At 42.9% G+C, this 23,859-nt stretch overlaps 1 protein-coding gene across 1 annotated transcript in view; it reads right to left on the reverse strand.

Moving 5' to 3' along the window:
- NME7 (NME/NM23 family member 7) overlaps positions 1–23,859 on the reverse strand; it is a 76,497-nt gene that overhangs the window by 603 nt on the left and 52,035 nt on the right. Inside the window, exon 11 of the mRNA XM_061366624.1 lies at positions 16,307–16,414. Within this exon, the coding sequence (XP_061222608.1) occupies positions 16,307–16,414 (108 nt within the window). The remainder of the gene's footprint in view (positions 1–16,306; positions 16,415–23,859) is intronic.

A 23,859-nucleotide genomic window follows, 5' to 3' on the forward strand; every position in this document is an offset into this window, starting at 1 on the left:
CCCCCAGCAGCACATGCTGCAGGTCCAGAGGGGAGGCCGCACACTTGGTGTCACAAGCAGAAGAAATGGAGTTTCATGGCAGTGACTTGCTCTGTGCTGCTGCTGGGCCAGCAGCATGGTGCTGAGGCCAGGCCCTGCCTGACAGGGCTGCTCAGCCTGACAGGATGTGGCAGCTGCCTTCCTGTGGGAGTCAAGATCACTTTAGGCTGTGTGACATGGGTTACAAGAGGGAACTGCTCTGTGGTAAGGTGACTTGACTATTCTAGAGCAAGCTGCTTGATAAAGCCTGCCTCATTCGGAACGCGTGATACTGGAAAAGCAGCTGCTAAACTTTTCCCCATCTGCTAGAAAGAAAAGCTCAATCACAGCACGCTGTGGCAGCCAGTATACACATTTGTCTGTTTGACACGGTTCCCTAGGAGCAGAAATCTCCCTTTCCACTGTTCCATTTGCTGCTGCATGTTTGCAGTGAGGCAAGGAATTAACAAAGACGCTGTGATTAAAGTGCTAACATACTCCTTGAAGGACGCTCTGCCTGCATGAGGGCTGCAGGAACACTGAGCCACTTTGGCTGCCAGCAGTTGCTGGGTGCCCCACTGACACTATCCGGGGGAGGGGGAGGTGGGGGTGCTCATGCCTCAAGGTTCAATAGGATCGACTGCCCCTGCTATTTGCATCTTGGGTGCAGGGCCTGTGACAGTTTAAAAACAAAACCAAAAAACCCCACAACCACTAAAACCTGCCCCCAAACTGCTTCATTTGTAAAAGGCCCAAGTCACAGGTAATTTATCTCCATTTATTATATGAGCACAAAGTCCAAGTATGAACTAGTAATAAAGATAATGGCCTAGTGCAGGGTTTGGGACAACCACTGTAGAAAACTTAATGGTGCCCATGCTGGCTCCATGGAGCCATGTCTAAAGAGGTCCCCATACTGTACTCTTGGCAACCGCATCTGACACAAAGCAAAACCAGACCTTTACCTGCCCCATCACTTTCTAGCACCAAAGCAGTGAAAGCTGGGTGGCCTGCACTGACCGTTAATTAACTCAGCAGTAATGGCAATAGCTACCGTGGCCCTGTCCCCTGCAGCCATCAACTGCCAAGACCCCACTATTCACAGGCCTCTTGACCACACTGTAGCAAATGGGCTGTGCCCCACCATCCCCCCCAAAAGAAGCCAACACAAGCCCCACAGCCTCACACATCCCCTCTCCCCATTAGAAATGCAGCTGTAATGTGTCAGACCGAGGGACTGCATTAAAAGGCTCCAGGAGAGTTAAAAAAACCCCAGCAACCAACCAAACCACCAAATGCTGCTACCACACAGCCTTGTTCTGCTTCATGGCTGCTCACTGGCTGGGGGGCAAGCAGGGGAAATGGTCAAGCTGTGACATCTCATCAACCCAATATAAAAGTTGCACTGCTTTCCTTTTTTTTTCTTTCCTGTTTTAAATCTGTGCTGTACTGCCCATGGAAAACCCGCTCTCCTCAGGCAGGCACCGCTCTCCTTACTGCCTGGTAGGACATGTTATAAACTGGCAGTGTGAACATGTTGTTCTTTCTGCCAGATTGGCTCAACATAGTTAAATATAATTGTAGCTATTAAAGAGAATTTTATCTCCCTGCTTGTTGATACAGGACACCTGCATTTCAAGGTTAGAGACACACAAAAATGCTAACAAAAAGTGCAGAGACAGACACGCACAGACACATTTAAGGCCCAGGCCCTTTAAGGCTGTGTCCGCATGAACGCCTGCACTATCGAGCAACCTGTTTTACAGCTCTGAGCACTGGCACTTGCAGGCTTCTGTTCACAGCCTTGTTCCCAGCCTGGCTGAGGGCAGCCGGCACGGGGCAGGAACGACCCTCAGCATGTGTGGGAACCTGCGCCACGAGCAGAGAAAAAGGCCAAGCACAGCACAGGCTGTTCTTTGCGGGTCCTAACTCTGGGTCCAGCCTCAGCCTGGGGTGCCCATACAACTGCTGCCACCACAGGCACTTTCAATGGAGCTGTGTCTACTCCCACTGCTTCCTCTGGGCTACCTTGGCCAAAGCAACGAGTCCTTCCTGGGGTTCAGTAATGGTCCACCCCTGCAACACACGCCGATGCAGGTGAATGCTGTCCTCACTCCACTCCCGCCCCCTGGATGTTAGAAACAAAAGGCATTACACTGTTTCAGTCCTTAAAAGCCCCTGATTTTATGCAACTGATTTTCCCAGGCCAGGCTGAACACCCTCAGCCTGCTCACAACCTATGGGAAAACCCTTTCTCCTCAACTAGCTTTTATTGGATTGTTGAAGGTCCATGCAGACAGTACTGGCAAGGCTTGGACATCAGAACAAACATGCTACGTATTGTATAACATGCAAAACTAGGTGCCAGTATGTTCTCTCTGTGTATAATTATCTTTATGTGGGTCGGCTGCCACCCAGCTCCCAGTAAAACCAGTTAAGAGCTGGCATGTATGTGGTACACAAGAAAGATCTCTTTAACAACCTCGCCCTTAGGAGTATGGCATTGCTGGACAAGATATATCAAAAATAAGGGCCATCTGTTAGTCTGCTCACACAACAATACTTACGATGCTTTGCAAGGATTTCAGCACTACCAACAGCTTTGGGGTGCCACTATTTTACAAAGCCCCAGCTGGAGGCACCTTGAAGAATCACATTCTAAAAGCACCAGGTAGTTTTCCAAGGGGATCCAGGATCTGGAGGTACTTGCACCAACCAAGCATCCAGATGGGGGTTAGGTATTCCAAAGCCCTCTGTATTTTAGGAAGTCCAGTCACTCACTTTCCCAGTGTCCGAGTACAGTATAAACCACCAAAAAGTAAGCTGTGCCTGTACAAAACATCTCAACAAGCCCCAGGGCAAGGTCAGCTTCTCACAAGCCAAGCACACCTCTGATCTCTTTACAGGACCCAGAAGTGGCAGAGGACAAACCCACACAGGAACTGATCTGAAATGAACCAAACACATTCCACAGGTGCCACCAAAATGTCCTTCAAATGATGCCAACATTCAGGCGTGCTCACTCCTTTCCAGGGATGAAACAGGATTAAATTTAACATCAGCATGTTACAGATCCCAGGAACCATCTACCTGCTTTATAGCATGCAGCTATGCCTGCTCTAGCTCCTGGTCAGGGACAAACAACAATAACATTCAGGAAGTACTAACGGGTGAATAACTATGACCTCCTGGCTCTGGCCAGAACTGCTTCATAGCAGAAGCTGAGAGCTGCTTTAGCTCTGTGAAGTTTCACTTCAGTGACACAAGTTCCCTGCAAAACTCGCATTACTGAACTGGATGCTCCCTCTGTGTACTTCCATGCACTACCACTAAGTTTCAGTGGTTAATACAGCAGGCAACAGCAAAATCCAGTTTAATGGCCTGGCTGAGCACAAACTATTGTCATCTGAACAATGTGTGCCCTAAGAGCATAGAGAGGCCAGGTGAAATGGGAAGCAAATCAAGTGAGGAGCCACTCTTCCATAGGAGAGCAAAAAGATATTGATAATAACGTGGGACCCAGCGCAGGCACAAAGTGAAGATTTCAAGTATAAGAATTACAGACACCTACAATTTAATTCTCCTCCTGCCCAGAGAAGCAGCGCTGAAGAGAGGTGCCAGCTGAGCAGCTCTGGAGTCAGAACTTTTGTCTACAGAAGAACAGACCCAGGTATGCGCTGAATGGTATCAGCCTGAATGGTCCTACAGGCACCGCTACAACTTGCCTCAGAGAAAACCCTGTTACTGAAAGGGGACCTCAACATTCGTGGTCCACTTCCCCTGTTTCCCTGGGCTGTCAGTTTTCAACAAGAGGCCCTGTTAGAATCATTCACAGCAGAAGCAAAGGGGCTGACAGGAAGGCATACTGGTAGGAAATGCTGAGATCACAGATTCAGTTCTCATCCACCACCAGAATGACGACAGCAATTTCAGTCCTTCCTCGTCTCTGCTGAACCAAAATTGGCAGCTGGGAGTTAGAAGGCTTTTTCATCCCTGTATTAATTTAGAGCCTGACAGTCATCTCGGTGCCTTTCACGCACCTGGACACGTCCTCACCAGTACACTCTCCCCAAAACCACCACTAAACTGTAGCTCCTTGTTTCAGCACAGGTATCCAGGCACATGATCCAGAGAGCCTTTGCTGACCTCCAGTTTCAGCAGCACTGTGCTCTCCCTGAACACTTAAGCCTTATAATTTCTTACATGTTATCTCAGCTTGAGGTCTCTAGTAGGAACCAAAAATCTCTCCTTGCCCATTAATCTTGGTTTGTACATCATCATAAACCTGCCAACTCTGTTAGCAAGTGCACTTGCTAAAACCTAAAATGTATTTCAGCTACAGTTCACACTCAACTAAATCATGACTAAATCATTGGGTTAACACACTGAAACCCCATGGATTCATACCATCCTTCCAGCCACAAGCAGTTCACAGACATAAAAAATGGTTGTCAAAGAAGAGGGTCTACTTACTCACTGTTTTATTCTGAAAAAAAATTATCTTCCCACATTAATCTGAGGAGGGTTTAAGTCTTGGGAAGATCGTTCAGAAAACAAAAAAGGAAAGTCAGTCACCCCTGCCTCTCCCTCAAGCGTCACACACTGCAAGAAATGAAGCCGGTCAGGCTGCCCAAGGCAGAACAATGTGTACATATGCACTTCAACTGTCCAAGGTAATCTCTTAAGTACAACTAGGACAAACCCCTACTATGCACCAAAAAAATAAAACTCTGCAATGGAAAGTTTTATTAAAGAAGCACAACAGGCTAACACATCCTGCTTTTATGCCATGTGCTGTTAACACAGTCACCTCAAACACTGCATATGGTTAAGATCAACTCTGAAAATACAGTGAAAGAGGACAAGGGAAGCTCCTTGAAAGTTGTACCATAAAAAGATTAGAGAAATCTCAGTTCCAAACAGGATGTAAACGAGAGGACAAGACAGTAATTTGTTATAACACAATCAAAACACCAAGAAAGTGAGTTTTGTGCTATTTACTTTGTTACACCACATGAAAATTAAGTGAACTTGAAAACTTACTGAAAATAACAAAGTGTTGTTTTTACATCATACATAACTACTGTGCTGACTCAGACTACTGATTTATGAAGTACAGATACTTGGAGATTTAAAAAGAGGGTATATGTTCACTGAATCTCTCCATTCCATGGCATAAACCGACTGCTCAGTAGCTGGGGCTGAACACATTAGCCCAGGATGCTCCCACCCAGAAGATCTACTCCTCCTTTAGCAATGCCTTTGGTCATCATCAGAAGAGATCACTGGCCTGGCAGAGAGCTACTGGAACGAAATAAAATGAAAGGTCCTGGCTTCTATCACACATGAAAAACTACAACATGACAGCGACTACTGCTTTCCCAATGATGCCTCTGAGTCAGTAGGATCACTGCCTCTGCACATCATGCTCATGTTGAGGGACACTTGTCTGTCTCAAAACCAGGAGCTCCTGTGGAGCTCTTACAGGATGCCCCTGAACCAGTCAGATGATAGGTACAGACAAGACACTATGGATGTCAATGTAAGCTGCAAGCATGTCCTGAACACTGGATAAAAACACTGAGAAGGGCCCCTGCTGAAGAAAAGCCTGGTCTGAATGTGTTCATACAAGCCATAGGCATCGTGGAGGCTCCTCGCCAATGCTGAGCTAAGGCTCTCCAGCCTGTTCAGAGAGCACTGACTGTCATGGTCCTCACAAGCTACTAGATTATGGCCAATAGAGGTTGGCTATAAGTGGTTGTAGAAAGAGAACAAGAACATGTTTCCACGCACATCACAGATTCGTGCAACCATGGAAGCAACAAGCAAATAAAGGAAGTAGAAGGCAGCCAGCATCTAAAGCTCTTCCTGAGCAACACAGATGTTCAGCAGGGTACTATTTGGCCAGGATACCCAACAGACTGTACCTGGCAGCAGGGTAAAAGTTGTGACAGGTAAGACAGTAACAAAGTATCCTGAAAAAAACCCCAACCAACTAAGCAAAAGCATCACCTAGTCCACCACTAGTGGCCTTGCAGGCGCCATCACAAGCCCCTGCATAGACTGTGGCTCCCTGTGCTGTCAGGAAATATCCCACCAAACCAATGGCATAAATTCCCCCAGCACAGTGGTCAAACTTCCTTCTAAGCAACATCACTCAACCTAGAAAGCTCCAACCCCCTGTGGAAAGGGTCAGTGTTAAGGGGACAAGAGCTCAAATCTGAGCAGCCCTCTGCAATTTCCACACTTGCTGTGTGCTAAACTACGTATTGTCGTGGCAGGACTAGACTCTTGACACCTGAGTGACCAAGTTTGTCTTCAGGACCTGGACTGAGTAAGGCAGCTACCAGAGAAAGCCCACAGTCCCTGGTTTGTGGTTGGATAGCCCCGGCACACAGTCTCTCCCCAACAGCACAGCAGTAACTACCACCGATGCCAGCGTGGAAGGAAACTTGTGCTCTTAGCAACTCTGGCCACTTAAAGGAATTGCCTTTTGCTCAGACTTGCCTATGTATCTTGGTATATCTCAGGTATACTTGTAGACATATCATCCCTGCCTATATGCCAATGCACTTAGGGTTAAAGACAAGGAGGGGGGATCCAGCTCTTCCTGAAACCAGAAGATGCTTGACTTCAAGGAGCCCTAGACTACAGACAACACCCCTTCAGGTGACTCTTGCTATCTTGCTCTGCGTTTGCTGATAGCACAAGATCATCACAGCCGGTGTCTAAGCCCTCAGTATTACCACAATGGAAAAGCAATACCAGTATGACACTACACTTGGAATAATTACTACTTATGAAATAAGAGGCTTTTAGAGCTTGAAAAACTCTTAAGATATCCCATGGTGTTGATGTCCTATGAGTGAAAGGAAATCTTATTCACAGTCTTCTAGCCATATTAACATAGAATCATAGAATAGTTAGGGTTGGAAAGGACATGTTTGACTTTGTTTTTTTTCTTCCATGTTCCACATACATTTTGACACATGTATGCAGATAGCAGACTTAAATTCTCCTCTTAATTACTGCTGGTTTACAGTAGTCAGTCAAGGAGGTTGCACTGATGAGGGAAGGGGTAAACCTGACACAGGAAGTACTGACATAGCTAATCATTTGTCTATTTCACCTCTTGAGAGAGAGGTGGGAGGTGTAACTGACTGAGGTCAAAAACAGGAATCCACAAAAAAATACATGTGCATGCCATTGCTCAAGAAACAAAAGGAGATTCTGAGCTACATGACTGTGCAGCTAGTGTCCCCATACTGCTTCTGCTGTATAAGCTGTTCCCTTGGGATTTTTTTCTCTTCTTTGCTGTAGTCTACCCACCATGCAGCTGAGTTGCAGCTAAGTTGTTGCTATTCTTAAGCTGGAAGAAGAGGGTTAATGTAAAGAGGGTCTGGGCTTTTTGGTTCAAAATGAGATCATGCTGAGGGAAAGAAAGAAGGCAGTAGCCTCAACAACTCAAACTGGGCCTCAGATGAGTTATCAAGACGTGTCACGCCTTCCCTCTGCCTTGACCTCCCCTCCACAAAATCACCTTGTTCAGCGCAACACAAACACGTGCCAAAAGCCAAGCCCTGTTTATCACACAGGTTGCCTTCAGGATCAGGTGAAACTAAAAGAGCTTTGGAAGCTGCTTGGTTCACACTTGTTAACTTCTCTCTGGCACTTGTAAAGCTCAGACTTGGCAGAACAAGGGGCAACTGGACCTCAGATCTTACCCAGAAGTGGAAGCACAAGAGCTGAACTATTTCACAACTCTGTTTAAACAAGTTTCTAGTTCAGTTTGCCTGTCTGGCCCACAGGTATAATAATTATACAACCTGTGTTCAAAATTAGGCTGTGAGTGACCTAATAATACCATGATTTATTTATTTTCTTTTAAAAGAGAAATCACCACCTTTTTTGTTCAAAATCCATCCCTCTATTACTGCTACCTTTAATCTTAATTTCTCTTCAGATAGGCCTAAGCAAACAGATTACTTAATTCTCTGTACAAGTATATATACAGCATCAGGAAACACTGTGAGACAGTGCTGGCTAACATCCTCTGATATGCAAAACCACAACCAAATAGAATGAAATTTTCCTACACTCCAGATTCTTTCCAACCTGTTCCCACAGCTGTTGGATAAAAAGTCTCAGAAAGTTAAAATGGAGAAGCACTTGAATCATAATAACCATTATCTGACAGATCTCTCTAGAAATCATTTTGTACCAGAAGGAACTGAAATTTCCAACTGACAGCTAAAGATAGCTCCTGCTTTGATGAAAACTTGCAGAAAAACCCAGCCAAAACCCAACCTCATCCAAATCCCCCAATTTTTTATTTCTTTTCACTGCAGATGATTAAAAGCATCTTATCCAGGATTATGCAGCTCAGTATGGGCCCCTAATAAAAGACTTCATGGCAAAATTGCTGTATGACTGATTGAAACAATGGCTTCTTTATTAATATTTTAACGACTCCTGAGGGAAATGCTGTACAGCTGAAATGCCCTCAGTGAAAGGTTCATTGCCATGCTATGCACTTCTGCTGTGTAATGTTTTACAAGCTGCACTGTCCTGTGAATGAGGAGAGTTAGTTCTCAGCTGGTAGAGGCAGCTTGCATAATACCGGACAAGTTAATCAGTAACAAGCAGTGCAGCAGACCTTTGTTCCGAGTGCGACATACACAAATTCCACACTAAGCACATTGACGCTTCTAAGAGTTACTCATTGACATGCTCCATTAAATTGCTTGGACTATATGTTGATGAACCAAAAAGATTAACAGTGCTGCATCATTCTGATGCCTTCGACCCTAAACCTTTGCAGTATAACCTCAATCCGAGGCTCAGCTCACTTCTGGTAAGAAAGCATGGGTGGATGATAGGAAGCTCCTTGCAGCATGCCCATGTGTCAAGACAATGCAGGCAGACAAGGAAGCAGCAAACAGAAAAACTCAAGTTGGCAGCCAGTGGGGAGCTTCTGTAACAGGACTCTCTCCTTACGGAAACGGTTATGGGAAGTATTTGTTGTGTGCCCTTGCTGCGAGGCGAGTGCTCCCCTGTCCACTCTGAACAGCTTGCTAAACCACCACCCTTTCCCCAGCCTTCCCAAATAAAGGCAAAGGGAATGGAGGCATAATGCATGCTTCTCCTGGCACTAATTGGAATGCCAGACCAAGGACAGCTGGCTTCTAGTAGGTGGAAGAAACGCTGCACCAAAAGCTGGGGAGCAGCACAGCCTTTAACACCCATCAGAGCATTTAATACCACGTTTGAGGAAAAAGATGCTGGTTTTCTTTGTCCAGCATTGCCCAGACAAAAACATCCTCTGAACTGGCCCATCCTGTCACAGCTTATCCTACAACAGCACCTCCCATCTCCCCAAGGCTGGATCCAGCCAGCTGAACTTTCAGTGTCAGAACTGGTGCAAGTCTCCCTCTGTCAGACTGCCACAGCTGATCTGTACAGGTAGATGATGTTACTTGTTTGCTTAAATGCCTTAGAAGCAGTAAGCCGGCCTCACCACTGGTGCAAGGCTGAGCAAGGGGAAGAGCTTGCAGTAGCACATTGCAGAGTCTGCCAGTCCCCACCCCAGCCTTACTCTTAAACACCAGTGAACAGTCGAAATTCAAAGGACTGATAGGGAAAAAAACATCCGTCATGACAGCTCTCTCAGAAGAGAAAACCCACTCTTTGATAACAGCAAAATCATCTCCCTTAAATAGGTTATTTTCATGTCTATGGATGCTACAAATAGCTCTGAGACAAGGGAGAAGGCCAGCAAATGATACTCGAGGAGGACCTTGCTGCTGCCTGGCTGGAAAGCTGCCTGTGACACTGAAAACTGACACATCTCCCTCCACACAGTCCCAATGCCCAAGGCAGAGCCTGACGGCACCCAGCAGCCATGCAGAGGCACACCCAGCACACATGCTGCACCCTGAGGAGTCAGTGGAAAGAGCATCCATGGGATGCAAGGCTGGGAAGGCAGCTGCCACATCCTGCAGTCCTTTGAAAACTGGCTTTAAGAGCCCACCCCTCTCTGCAGTTCCACACATAGCCTACCAGGCATGCCAAAGCATGTGTAAGGACATTCCTGCAGCGTTTCATAGAATAGGTAGGGTTGGAAAGGACTTTAAGATCATCTAATTCCAACCCCCCTGCCACATTACTGTCTCCTAGAAGAATTAGTCACCTAATGACTGCATCTTCCTTGGCATGAGGGAGAAGGTTATTTCACCCAGAACTCAAATTTTACGCATCTCACAGCAAATCTTTTTCATGCATATCTTGCTGAGGGCAGCATCTTCTCCCTCAATATGTAAAAACACACACATATACATGTATGGTTATCAAGCATTTTTTAATTCTGCAAAGAAACCCCGTAAGACTGACTGGTTGTCCAAACACCAAGGCACAGGGATATAAAGTGCACACATGGGTGCCTCAGACACAGCAGGCTGCACCTCAACAGCCTGTCAGGCTATCCCAGATGTGTGCAGTCTGTCATCCCAGAATGTTTAACTACAGTACAAATGCCCTTACAGAATTGCTAGCAAAAAAAGTACACCTTGAACTGCCCAGTGTGAGCCACAATTCACAGGCAGAGCATGCCAAACCTCAGTTATACTGGTTTTGTTATAACTGCAAGGCTAGGCTACCAGCTTTTTAATGGGTGCAAATAATGCGAATTCCTGCATAATCTGAAAGGTACTCAGCCACTTGAGACCCAGGGACCTGAGGTGTGTGTACAGCACCACCTCCTGTGGAAAATTTTACTCACTGTACTTTCAGTGACGTGAATAAGTGGTGAAGGCAAATTTCTAACTTGCCTTCACCTCTTTAAGGAGGCACATAAACCATGAAGCCTGGTAGCCACAGCACGTTGCATCAAATACTTCCATTAAAACTACTCCAGAAATGACTAATGTCAAGGAAACTTGTTTTGTCTAAAGAATGATGATTCATAAGATACAATGGTTTGCAAGCTTCTATTTCAACAAGATATTTATCCGAAATGTTTCTCAGGTCAAAGAAAGCGAGTCGAGAAACAGAATCATCTTTCACCATGTGTACATGAAAGACAGAAATGCAAAAGCATCTCTAGTCTATTAAATAGAGCACTCACTTGGCATATATAAAACATGCAGGTTCTAGTCTTTGCTCTACCTGACTCAGAAGGAATGTAAATGCAGGCGAGTAGCATAACTGTTTGCTCCAAATAGTACCTGCTTTATATAAAATAGAAAAAAAACCCCTGATGAGAGATACAGCAGTACCTGCTTTGGATGTTGGAAACAAATGCAAACCTGTGCTCTGAATGAATGTCCTACACAGCACCAGTTGATCAGAAAATATAAGAAACTGCTGGCTAGCTTTCCCTCATGAAACACCATCATCTCATAAACAGTCTGTCACTATCAGACCCCCTTCTTTACTTCCTTTCTTTCCTCTCCTCATTAAAATGAGAAACTGATGACAAGGCTGAGAAAATGGACTGTCCTGAGCTATTCATGTCTATCTATTGTCACTTGTGAAAATACGTTTTGTACTGAATTGAAGACATGCAAGTCTATGAAGTTAATAAATAAATGCCTGACCCAGTAAGTCAAAGAGCTCATCCAAGAGGCTTCAGGGCAATATTCACCCTCCTCTTGTATCACAAAATTAGGAATAAAAGCAGCAGTTAAAGCTTTACAACTGAAAATACACTGATTTTCCCACTGCAGTTTACACTCAACTGCATCTCCCTCCATTCAGCCAAAGTGAGATATTAATCATGGTGTGCTATAATCACTGCCTAAAATTTAAGTAGTTTGTAGAACACAGACAGGAGTTAAGGGTCATACTGGTGGAAGCAAATGACAGTGTTTGCTTTTGGGGTTTGTTTGAGGGTTCTTTGGAAGTGAACTTTCCTTTTTCCAGGTGCATGGAAAAGAGGTCTAACAAACAAATATTGAAAAACTGCTGTACTACATTAATTAAACACTGTTCTAAAGCTAGGTGCACAAACTGATCCTCATTTAGTTAATTAGTCCTTGCTGTCCCTGAGACAGCATTGTTCTCTGTCCTTTCCCCAAGTACTCCTTGGTCATGATTTTGGGGAGAAAGGTCACTACCTTGCCCTTCCTAGCAACTGTCAACTGAGTATGACCCACCAAAGTCACCTAGGGTTTGGTTATTAACTTCAGCAAGCATTTGATCTAGCCCTCAATTACCTGTCTCATCTCCTCTAAGAAGTTTCCATTTGCTGGCAATCAGACAGCAGTCCCCATTACAAACACTTTTCAAATTTCAGTTTGATCATTAACTATGGGTCATTAAAACTGCAGAGAAGGGTGGAGAAATCTTAAGCACTATCTGCCACTAAGGATACCTAACTGAGCCCTCCGGAAAGCACTGGTGTGCTCTCTTCTACAAAGGAGAACACCTTTATTGTGGTTCCAATAATACTGTGCATTTAAGGCCCATGACAGGAGAGATCAATCAGGTATCTTCCCATCTCTGTTTGATTCTGGAAGTTCAAAAGTCACAAAGTCAATTAACACACAGACCAACCTATTCTGCTTTTTTCCACAAAATGGCAACAGCAGCAGTTCCTCCATCTTGCCTCCATGGTTCTTTGGGCACTGCTGACCCTGACTGCAGATGTGCTCACAGAACATGTGGCCACAACAGAGTCAGGACTGTGGCACAGACCTCTAAGAAGCTGCTTTAGCATTAACAACATAAGTGCTCCACATGCCAGCCAACAGAGACAGCTAAGGCTTTCTCTGTAGGAACCCACTGGGCTCAATTCAAGATCAGAAATACTGGGACTTTCACTCTGCAGCACTTGTACAGAGAGGTTGCACTGGAAATGGGATGGATTTCTATCTCTGGAAAAGGATCGTTCAGCTATCAAACATGGCCAAGGTTGTACAGAAGCTTTGAATCAAAGACAGTAAATAACTTTATTCACTGTGTATCACAGTGGCTCTGCCTGCTTTTGGGCTGTAACAGCTCCCTGAGGCTCATCTCTCTGGTTTACCAAGAGTTTCAGAAAGCTTACTCACAGCATCCTCTCTCCAAGAAAGCTTACTGGGTTTCATAAGAGTAACTGAGCTATGTTCTATTCCGGAAAAAAACCCCAACCCAAAAATGAAACACCACTACCACCACCACCATCACCAAACAACTCAAAGCCAACCAAGCATGCAAAAAACAAATCAAAACAAAAAAATCCCACCAAAATGCCAAAACCCACCCCTCAAAAAACCCCACCAACGTATATGTAGTGGGAAGTAGGGAGTGGGGGGGAGTGTTAGAAATCTTGTAATAATTTGTAAGAATGATTCTGCAATTTGCTTTCTAAAATTGGTTGCATTTAGTATTTTATTTTGGAGAAGATAAATATAAATCAGAACATATTCATACAGAATTTCAGAGCCAAACACTTTCATGCCACAATTTGCAAAGTGGCTTAACCAAGCTCATATAAAATCAGCACGAGAGTTAGAAATGAAACCCTGGAGTTCCTAGCTCTTGTGCCTGAATTCAGATTGCCAGACTTACCTTTCATCAGCAAAACACAAGTGCAAGAATTTGCATATAGGCTGGGTTTTGGAGCTATACTGGGTAGTAACTGCAGCAGAGTATTAACACTGTACAAAGAACAGTGCCACCTGAAGACAGCAAAGAGACTGCTAGGGATGAATCAATTTTTTTGGGGGCTTTAAAAAGGATCCTTCACCTTTATAGCATAAATCTATTAAGTCAGATTTCTCTCTGAAATTTACTCCAGACTCCTCCTCTACTTATCAGTTGTCCTACAATGATACAGTAAAGCTTTTATAGAAACTGCAGCATTACCATCTCAGCAACATCTCCTACCAGAACATAGATATAATGAACACACCCTAACTCCATATGGAAACAAGAAAGTTTCACTGTGCTACCACAGGCAAGGTCATTCTCCTCAATGACAAGTGCCCTATCTATCTCTGAATTCACTTGAATTCCTCCAAGGCTGAGAATAATTGCTCTTTTGAAGTCACTATATTAAAATAGTGTTATCCACTGAAGAATGAAAACATTCACCATCATTTACTGAACAGCATACTTCCTTAAAATGTCTGCCTTAGTTTCCTTCTATGGTTATCTTGGATGTCACACAGTCACTCTGCTCTAGCCCAGCACATACAGCGCTGTTACAGTTACTGGGGATGAGCTTTCTTACAGTTACTGGGGCTGAGGGAGGAGGAACATCTGGTAACTGCTTGACAGCAAATGAGACCTCTGTAATTGGGTTTGAGTTTTCTTACAGAAAAGCTTAACGAGGAAAAGTCCTTCCCAAGAGTGATCTCTGTGTATAATGTATCATTTCTTTCCCATCAGTTGTGACAGGCCCCTGCACTAAGGCAAATCCACAGGTTTTTGCTTTTTGCTTTTGTATTTTTGATTCTGCTTACCTAACTTTCAGGCAACTACATTTCTTACAGAACACAGATCTAAAGATACTCCAAGAATTAAAGTGCTAGCAGAAAAAGGTTTCCATAGTTTACATTATAATGCTTATCTGCCAAACAATCAGAATGAAACACTCACTTCTTTATTTACTCATTAAAGAACGTTAGTCAATGTCCTTTACAACTTCTGGAACGTTATAAAAGAAACTACAGATGAAGAGCCACACTCTGTGTACACTTATGTGAGGTGAAAAAAAGTATTTTACACACACACCACCACCCACCCCAAAAAAAAGCAATCAACAAATGACTGCTAAAATGACCAGTCTGCAATGGAACTCCAAAATGTGTAGCCGAAGTAATACTAGATCAAGAACTTTGCTTATGATTCAGCTGTGGGATTTAAAGGACAAACACATGTAAGTGGAGACCTTAAGAAAAAACTCCCGTCTCAATTTTTATTTTGGAGAAGCAATTCAACTGCTTTGTTCCAACCAACTCAATTATAGTAGCTGTGAACTCAATTTGAACAACAAAACCAATTTAAAACCCCAGCAATATGGACTTATACCTGCTCTGCATCAGCATAAGAGACAGATTGCAGACACATGCAAGAAAGAATTCTGCTAAAGTACTAAAATGCTTTTATTTTTCCCCTGTAGGCTTTGCCTTTTTTTTTTCTGCTGCCTCTAAAAAGCCATGACAGAGGGAGCTTAGGCATGTCGTGACAAATACTTGTTTGTTTATTTGAATCTAGTCCCTTTGGGCTTAAACTAAAAGTTATCATCTAACTTCTAATGGCAGCTTGGAAGTGGTTTAAAAAGCTGCAACTTTGTGGATACTGGCTGCCATTCTCACTTGTTGGATTTCAGTAATTTATTCCTTAAACTAGATGCAATTTCCAGGGAAACAGCACTTTAACCCACAGATGGGATTTTATTTCATGAAGGGAGATGGCAATGCAGTTAGCTCTTTCTCTCCCCTCAAAGAAAACACCATGTTGGCAGTGTAAAAGTATCCAAGCTGGAAAAATTCTTGCTGCTCCATCATTCTGCTACCATCAGTCTGACAATAAAGCACTCACAAATACATGTAGACAGTAAAACAGAAGCTATTCATGTCCTGGAAAAATATCTGCATTGATGCAGAGATCCATCCAAGATATATTTACACACCACATCAACACCCTTGTACAGACCTTAGTCTTGAGTCACGGAATTGAGTGAGCTTGTTCTGGTTTTCACAGTGAGTATTTCTGTCTTTATAAACTCCCTTAATTTAAAATTTTCCCATTTTATTGGACTTTAAAGAAAGAATACAAAACCAAAATCAGATAATAATTAGTAAGTTAATATAAAGCACAGGAAATATCAACTGATGTGCATAATTATGACTGTCTACAAATAAACCTGGACCCTATCTGGAGAATTTGAATTCCTGTGCCTATAATATTCCAAGTCCTACACAAGCTCACTGTAGAGACAATCCAGATCATGGTGGTTATCCAAGAAAGGGCTAAAAAGTTATCCTCGCTTAAGCGCTGTTAGATGCTGATATCCAGTCTCAAGGACACATCTGGCCAAGAGAAGACTCTTGACTTTCATCTCATTAAATACTTCCTTGTACTATATTCACTCAAGGAAACTGCATGAGCAATTTTTTTACAGTATCATAATTAATTGAGTTAAATGCCCTTAATAAACTCTTTGCTTTTGTTTCTTGGCTGGTCTCCAATACAGCTACTCCACATATAAAACATGTCCACAGCTTAAAAAAGTGTCAAGTATAGCTTTTCACTTTAAAACTTTCAATGACATAAAACCGCATGTTTGTCTAGCAGGTCTTACCTCCAAAAGTCCATCTTCGGGTAGGTCTGTGCAGTGGACAGCATTCTGAACCTTGTTCTTCCCAAAGAGAGCACGCAGAGTTCCAGGTCGGAGATGACGAGCTATTTCCTGTTGAACACAACAAAACCAGAAGACCGTTTTGAACCACTGTTCCTTTATATTGTGAATGCAACGAGTCTTATAAAGTAAAACATTACTGTGCTATCAAAATATGTGTAGTACGCTATAAAAGAAAACAAAGAGAGAAATTCCAGCTTGCATTACACACATACACAGCTGTTGAAAAATCATGACCAAGACTGTGAAAACTAACTGCTTGAAACTGTCTAATCAAGCCACCGTGGTTGACATGCAGGACCCTTCATATTACAGATACACCTTCCTGTTACTTGTATTAATACAGTTAGCTCATGTTACACCTTTGCAGCTCTCAACAGAATGTCTGCCCTTGGGGAGCAGACACAAGTACACCACCGCCCCAACACTGAACTATTTGCTTCAGAACCTGACATTTGTGAAGCCCAGATGCTGAATAGACTCTTGGTCTTCTCTGCAGTGATTTTCTGAGACTGTGACTAGTGTCAACATTTGATCCCTCCTGAGGATCAGTCCAGACTCTCTCTACCTCTTTCTCTGTTCTTTGAAGTTGACATTTCATACTCTTCTTCATCAACAATGCCTTCATCAACAAATATGTCCTTGACCTCTCTGTGTTTCTCTTCCTACAGCAGATACCACTCATAACATTCCTCCCCTACCTCTTTGTGATGGTATATCTCCTATTTTATGCCACCGAGGCCTGCCTTCATTGGCTCTCCTGTCCACCATGCTCTTTCTTTCAAGGCAAAATGCAGTTCTGCTGTACTTCTCTGAACTATTACCATGTATTGTTGTCTTTTAACCCCTTTCCTGTGCCAACTGTGCTATACTTCATGGGCCTCTCTTCCCAACACCATGGAGCATTTCTCCAAGCCTACCTCATACACAGTGTGCTTCCTATTAAAATTCAGTGGTGATGGCATTAACCCAATTTTCCCTCCTTAAAACCATTAGGACATTCTTCAATAGTGCCTCCTGAGCACTGTAGCCTCTGAGGGGTCAGGCTCACAACAAGCTCATGCTACAGCTACTGAATTAAAAAAAAAAAAAAAAAGCATTTTTCCTTGCCAACACAACCTACATCAGCCCCTTTCTGAAGAGGCACTGGGTACATTAGGGTGTAATCACTTTGGAAGTGGCCAGCTGGGTTTCACTGTGCCACTCCCAGGTGTTTGTTCTGGTGTCACAGCTGAAGGTTACCGTCCTCACAGCTGAGTCACCAGACTGGATAATCCAAGCATTTCTTAACTTTCAGTGTCAGATGGGTTCAAAGTGACTTCAGTATTGGCTCTTGGCTCAGCTGGAAAGCTTTGCACAGGTACAGGTGAGAACCACTTGCATGATGCCCACTCTCTTCTGCGATGGCAGTGAATGATTCTATGATTCTATAATGTTTTAAGTAGTCCCAAAAGCATCTGACAACACCCTTGGCTCAGCTGGAAAGCTTTGCACAGGTACAGGTGAGAACCACTTGCATGATGCCCACTCTCTTCTGCGATGGCAGTGAATGATTCTATGATTCTATAATGTTTTAAGTAGTCCCAAAAGCATTATCTGACAACACCCTTTGCCCACTTTCCAGCTTCACCCACTTGTCATGTCTCATAACTAAACTAAGACAATTGGATTTTCAGGGCAAGATCTTATTTTAGCCCAGCAAGTCCTAGATATTTTCCTGTAATAACAATTAACAGTTATGGTGATTTGTTACCTAGTAACCTAGATCTGTTACCTGTGGTGATCTGCTACCCACCAGGAAAACAATTAAACTGCTTTAATGCTTGAAGTATGTCTAAACCAAAACATGCTGTGAGCAGAAGTTTCAGTTCCCCGTTGTTACTGTGTGTATGTCACAGGTTGCACAGGACCTTTGTACATGGATGTCAAGGATATTTGAATAAGATAAATTCAATATCAAACAGGACAGTTCAAGAGTTTGACTTTCAAAAAAAAAGAAAAGTCCCCAAGGAGAAAAAACCCCTCCTCTACATGGTCCTCATAAAGGCTTGTGATAAGAAAGTCTGCTGGAGAAACAGAAGTCACATGCCAGTTAACTATAGCTATGTGACACTTTAATCAAACCTTCCTTGAAACAACTCTTGATTCCTGTAACAACTAGCTGTCAGGAAGCCAGCGATAGCACTTGGATTCCAATTACTTTAAAGAAAGTTTGGACATATTAGAAAAAATTATTGTGACTATGAAATCTTTGGGAACAATTTAGCAAGAAACAGCTCAGATCTAAAAACCTAAACCTTGGTATTTCATACTCTGTTTATTTCCCATCCATCACACTCTTTTGTTCAAACTGTTCCATCCTTTAACAAGGCCAAAAATTCTGCTTCTTATGAAACTTTCCCAAATGCAACTATGGCCTCGTGGCCTGTAATTTTTCCTAAGCTCTCATTTCTGCTTCATGACTTCTTAACAGAAGACCTCATGCTTTTTCTCTCAGACTCACTCTCCCCCACTAACATTGGCAAAAACTCCTACTGTTGCAGTCCCTTCAATTTTTCAACAGGGGTTGCTACACATTCTCTTGCCCTCCTGAAACTCGTCAGCCATCTTGCACAAAAAAGGACTCATTCTGTTCTGCCTAGGATTGCATTAGATCAGAAGTACACAAAGGCAGGCTGTCCAGCACTTCACACTGTTAGCACCTGCTTAGCAAGAATCTAAAGAAGCCTTTCTTGTCTGTAGTTAACAAACCGGACAAGAGCTAAAGCAGTCTCTGCTTAAATTTACACAGCCAAACAAAGGACAGTAATTGCCAATTCCAAAGTTTTACTATTCCATTGCTTTCCTACTATGCTAATGAGGAACCCTCAGGGAACAAGGCCTCTGTAAATGATGGAGATACAAAGAGTTGTATGGATCAGACACAACTGTCCTCACCTATGTACAGGGTTTCATCTGAAACAACAGGGAGATGCAAAACCTTTTTTTCCTAAGCTTTCCACTAAGTTTATTTTCTGGAGCATGTGCTTTGTGCATCAGTTTTCAAAAACTTTTTTGAAAGGAACTTAAGAGTGGGATAATGCAGGAGTTAAGAGCAGCTAAAGCTCTTATCGTATGCATGAGAGGAGTGTTAACGTGTGCACTGGACTTCATGTGCAGGTATAAAGAAAGGGAGGTGCCACAAACTTGCACCTCACAAAGAATACACTGTCTGCAGCAAAACAAACCAGTGTTCCTGTACCAAAAGGCTTCATATCCACTTTGGTCTTTTTCAGCAGGCTATTTGGTCACACCCTACAGGCTGGGCTTTGATCTTCACCAAGCCCTTTGAAGATCCTTGCCCTACACGAGTTACAGATATATTTCATGTATCTATCAATCTATAACTGTGCCCAGTGCAACACTGCCTGTATGAAGTACTTAGCACATTCTAAAATCTTTCTATTTCTATGTAAGTGAAGGGAAACAAATGTCACCAGTGCCAGTAATATGTCAAAAAGAGACTGAAATATCATAAACATACTCATAAGCAAATCTCATTAACTGCTTTTCCTTCAAATGTCTGTCTTTTCCTGGGCTGGATGGGAAGTTATACAGTAACATGTATTCCAGCCAAAATTTCAGATTTAAAAAAAATGTCAAGAAAAAATATCTGCCATGAATATTTAGTTAGGTATCTAAAAAGGCCAAAAGGCCTCACTGCCTTTAAACATTTCTGCGTGCTTTGTGGTTTAAATGGCATTTAAGGAAAAGGCAAAGAGGTGATCACTGACTGCGCAGCAACCGTTGCCTCCCTCATCACTCGGAAACAGCACAAACTCTGAATGCACCAAAATTACACAAAGGAACTTTTACAGCCTAAAATTCTGTTCTATTTGAACATGAACTAGAAAAAGGGAACCTTGAAAATTCCTTACTGTTCCTCTTGAGTGAATTACAACAAAAATAAGAGTTTGTGATCAAACTGTTTGCTACCCATGGTGTGCTCCCAAGGCAGGTTCACTCTTTCACATTTACTTTCAGGCCAGCATCATTCATGGGCTGCAATAAACTGCACAGCCCTCTCAAATCCCCCAGTAAAGCACCTTGTTTTCCTTCCTTATCCAAGCCCTGTGTGTCTACTCCTTGCTCATCTTAATATTCTACTTTCATCACCCTTTCTGAAGGCTCTATGTTGACTTGGTCTCCCCACCTTTGCTTTCCCCACCCTGCACTCATGAAGCTTTTTGTTCTGCATTTCTCTATGCTCCACTGATGTCATGAAACAGATGATTCCTCTTTTCCCTTGAGGGTACCAACTGATTCAGAAAGCAGTAGCCAGCCTCAGCCAAACAAGCAAGTGCCTTTCTCCTTTTAAAGACCAGCTACACCCTTGTCAAGAGAACAGAACACACATTAAATGTGAACAAACAAAATAATGTAAATTCCACCACTCACTGTGGAATTTGTCTATCTGAACGTTAGCCATCAGAAAGCTGACTGCCTCAACCAAGTCCAAATGAGGCACCTGAGCTTCCTCTGTAGCACGTGGAGGCTGATAAGCCCTTTCAGTTAAAAAAAAAAAAAAAAAAAAAAAAAAAAAAGTCTCCTGCAATACAAGAGCTATGTAAGGTAGGTAGGATGAGTGCCTCTCTCTTCTATTCCCATCATCACAGCTCTTCAGCTGGCTTTTACTTTCAGGGGATTTTAGCACCACTCATATCACACACTGCTGCCTGCAGCAGGGAGATGTACAAAATACTCATTCCTATATAAGCCATCAGTAAGAGGTAAAATGATAAAAGCAGCACATTCTCTGTCATGCAGAATACCATACTAGATAAGCATCTCCTGTAATGCTAATTCAAACTAAGAAACACCTTCACATTATTGTTACTGTGGGAACAACTTCAGTTGACCAGTCTGATATATCCTTCACAGTGGTTCCCATCCAAAGACAAAGGCTTAACTGTCAAAATGAAATCTGTGGTCACAGATGATCTTGTGCACGATACCACAAGGGCTGACTTGTTTTCATTGCAGTTCATACTCCTTCCAGACTCTAGCCAACCAATTCTGATGTGTGCCCTTCCCTACCAGTTACTTCAGCTCTGACTTGGTTATGTTCCCCAGTTTCATGCAACAAGGCACCCTGAACTCAGCATCAGCTGCTGCACAGCACAATTTTCTACTCAATTCAAGGTCCATTTAATCATCCCTAAATGTTGTGTTAAGCCTTCTGTCTGTATTACACAGAGAAAAATCTACATAAGGTGTTACCGCTGTAAACTCTTGGTCAATGTTAAAGAGAATGCAAACCAATGCAGAATAGAAGTCTGTTGTTGACAGTGACACATTCTCTCTTTTCCTTTGTGCTCCTCATGAGCTGCACCAACATCCTGTACAAATATGGAGTCAGTATCAACAGCCTTACGCACACTTCCAAGGGAGTCAGTGCTATCAGAAAGTCTTTTGTACTTCCCACATATCACAGAAAAATAATCAAACTAAAACAACCTCCTCCAAACATACACACACACTAAACACCCCTCCTCTTTTAATCTTTATCATGAAACAAACTGTTACACAGGTTCTCAAGAATCTAGACAGATTGCATTGAAAGTCTCTGCAATATTTAGCTTAATCTGAGCACTGTGCATTTGACCTAGACATTCAGGTTGTCTTCTCCTGACTGATGGCAAAATATTTATGCCTCCAATCATTTTATGGCTGTCCTGACAAGTTTCTCATATCTTTATCTGAGTCAAGTCTGTGGGCATATGGTTATGTACTTGAAACAGTGTGGCTGTAAAGGTTTGTTCAGCAAATTAACTTAACCTGATCCAGGCAACAGTAGCCAAACCTTTAATTGTAAGGCTCTGAACAGTGCAGCCCACATCACCTCTTTCTAATCAAAACGTTCTGCAACGGTAGCAGCAAGGAACCAAATCACGGTTTATTTTGTTACAAAAGCCTACTCTGGTCTGAGTTAAAAAAAAGAAAAAAAGAAGAAGAAAAAAATAATCCATCTTCTTTTCTGTTTATTTTAAAGCCAGCCCACCTCTGAACTGCTGCTCCGAAGGCCTGTGGCTCTTGGAAGTTTTGGTAAGGGACCTAAAATTATCTTCCATACTCCAGTGTTGGCAGTTTTCCGGAAGCTCGCAGGTCTGTAGAAGTTGTTACACTGTCTCCCTCTCATGCTCTGCCCCTAAGGCACGCACTCCCACACTTTCCCTACCACTCCTCCTCTCTGGCAGCCCAAAGGTGCTGCACCAACTCTCTGCAGATTCTCTGCTGTGGGCAGCAAACGTGGCACATTTGCCAGCCTGAGATAGCGTTTTCACTGGGCTTGGTGCTTCTGGTTTATGCTTACGCAATTCTAATGAAAACTGCCCTGCTCTGAAACTTATTTACCATCGTATTTGTGTGCCTATCTGCCGTTGCCAATGGGCTGAATTTAGATAAGAGTAAGCAGCCACACTTCTGAGTGAAGTGTAAAGTAGATTGGATGGTGAAGCCTTGAGGATAACTTGCATACCAAATGTGAGTTGGTTGCAAAATAGGAATGAAGATAAAATAGCTAGCCATCTTGTTGTATTATCTGGGTGCAATAAGGGATATTTACATTACTTGACAAGTTGGAAAAGGGAAGCAGTTAACAACTGAAAAGCAACTAATTCCGTAAGATGTCAGAAAGCGCAGTGTAACTAAACTTTATTATTAGCTGCTTTACTTTAAGCTTTAAAGGTGAAAGACTGGTCCTATTAATGCTTTTCCAGTACCTTCAAGGCATTTAGAATTTCATCCATTTACTAGTTCACCTGTGAAACAAGGATAAAAAAAATACCAGCCTGCAATGGGTATTTTGGGATTTCATTAATCCATGTTAGTAAAATATCTGGAGAGCATTCAGTGAAAGTCACTACAAAGTTGCAAGACATTATTTTTAGTCCACAAATACCTTGGCTGAGTTTTTCCTGGTAAGAACAATTAGAAATTGTCTTTTCCTTTGAAATTTTTGAGATCAAATTTTATATTTGCTTAATCAGTCCAGAAACCTGACTGATGCACTTTGCAAAGCAGAAAAAAACCTGCTTTAAAATTCTAGACACACCCCTAGTTGAACCAACTTTGGACCATCCACTTCAACAGAAGACACAGATGGACTGAAAAACAAAACTCACAAGTCTGCTGCAAACCCCAGAAATCCTTCTCACTTGGGGCTCAGCATGGGAGAGCATACTCTGTGCCCTCAAGCCTCCCCAGTCTAACAGCCAGCTTGTCCTTGAAGGCAGCAGTGCTGCCATCTCTTCCCACACAGCTGTGAGCAGCCCTGCTGTGATGGAAAGAATCACTCATAATTTGTGTTACAACTGTTTCTTAAAAGCCTCTGTTGTGTTCAGCACTAGCTGTACTAGTCAGTGATCCTATGCATACTAACAGACGGTTCCTGGTCTGTAAAACTTAAATGAAGAGACATAAAGAACATAAAATAGGAGCAGAATGGATCCCATTTT

The sequence above is a fragment of the Neopsephotus bourkii genome, unplaced genomic scaffold, assembly GCF_033783945.1.
Source record: "Neopsephotus bourkii isolate Nb327-2 ecotype Australia unplaced genomic scaffold, CSIRO-AGI_Nbou_v1 NB_1350, whole genome shotgun sequence".
NCBI lineage: Eukaryota > Metazoa > Chordata > Aves > Psittaciformes > Psittacidae > Neopsephotus > Neopsephotus bourkii.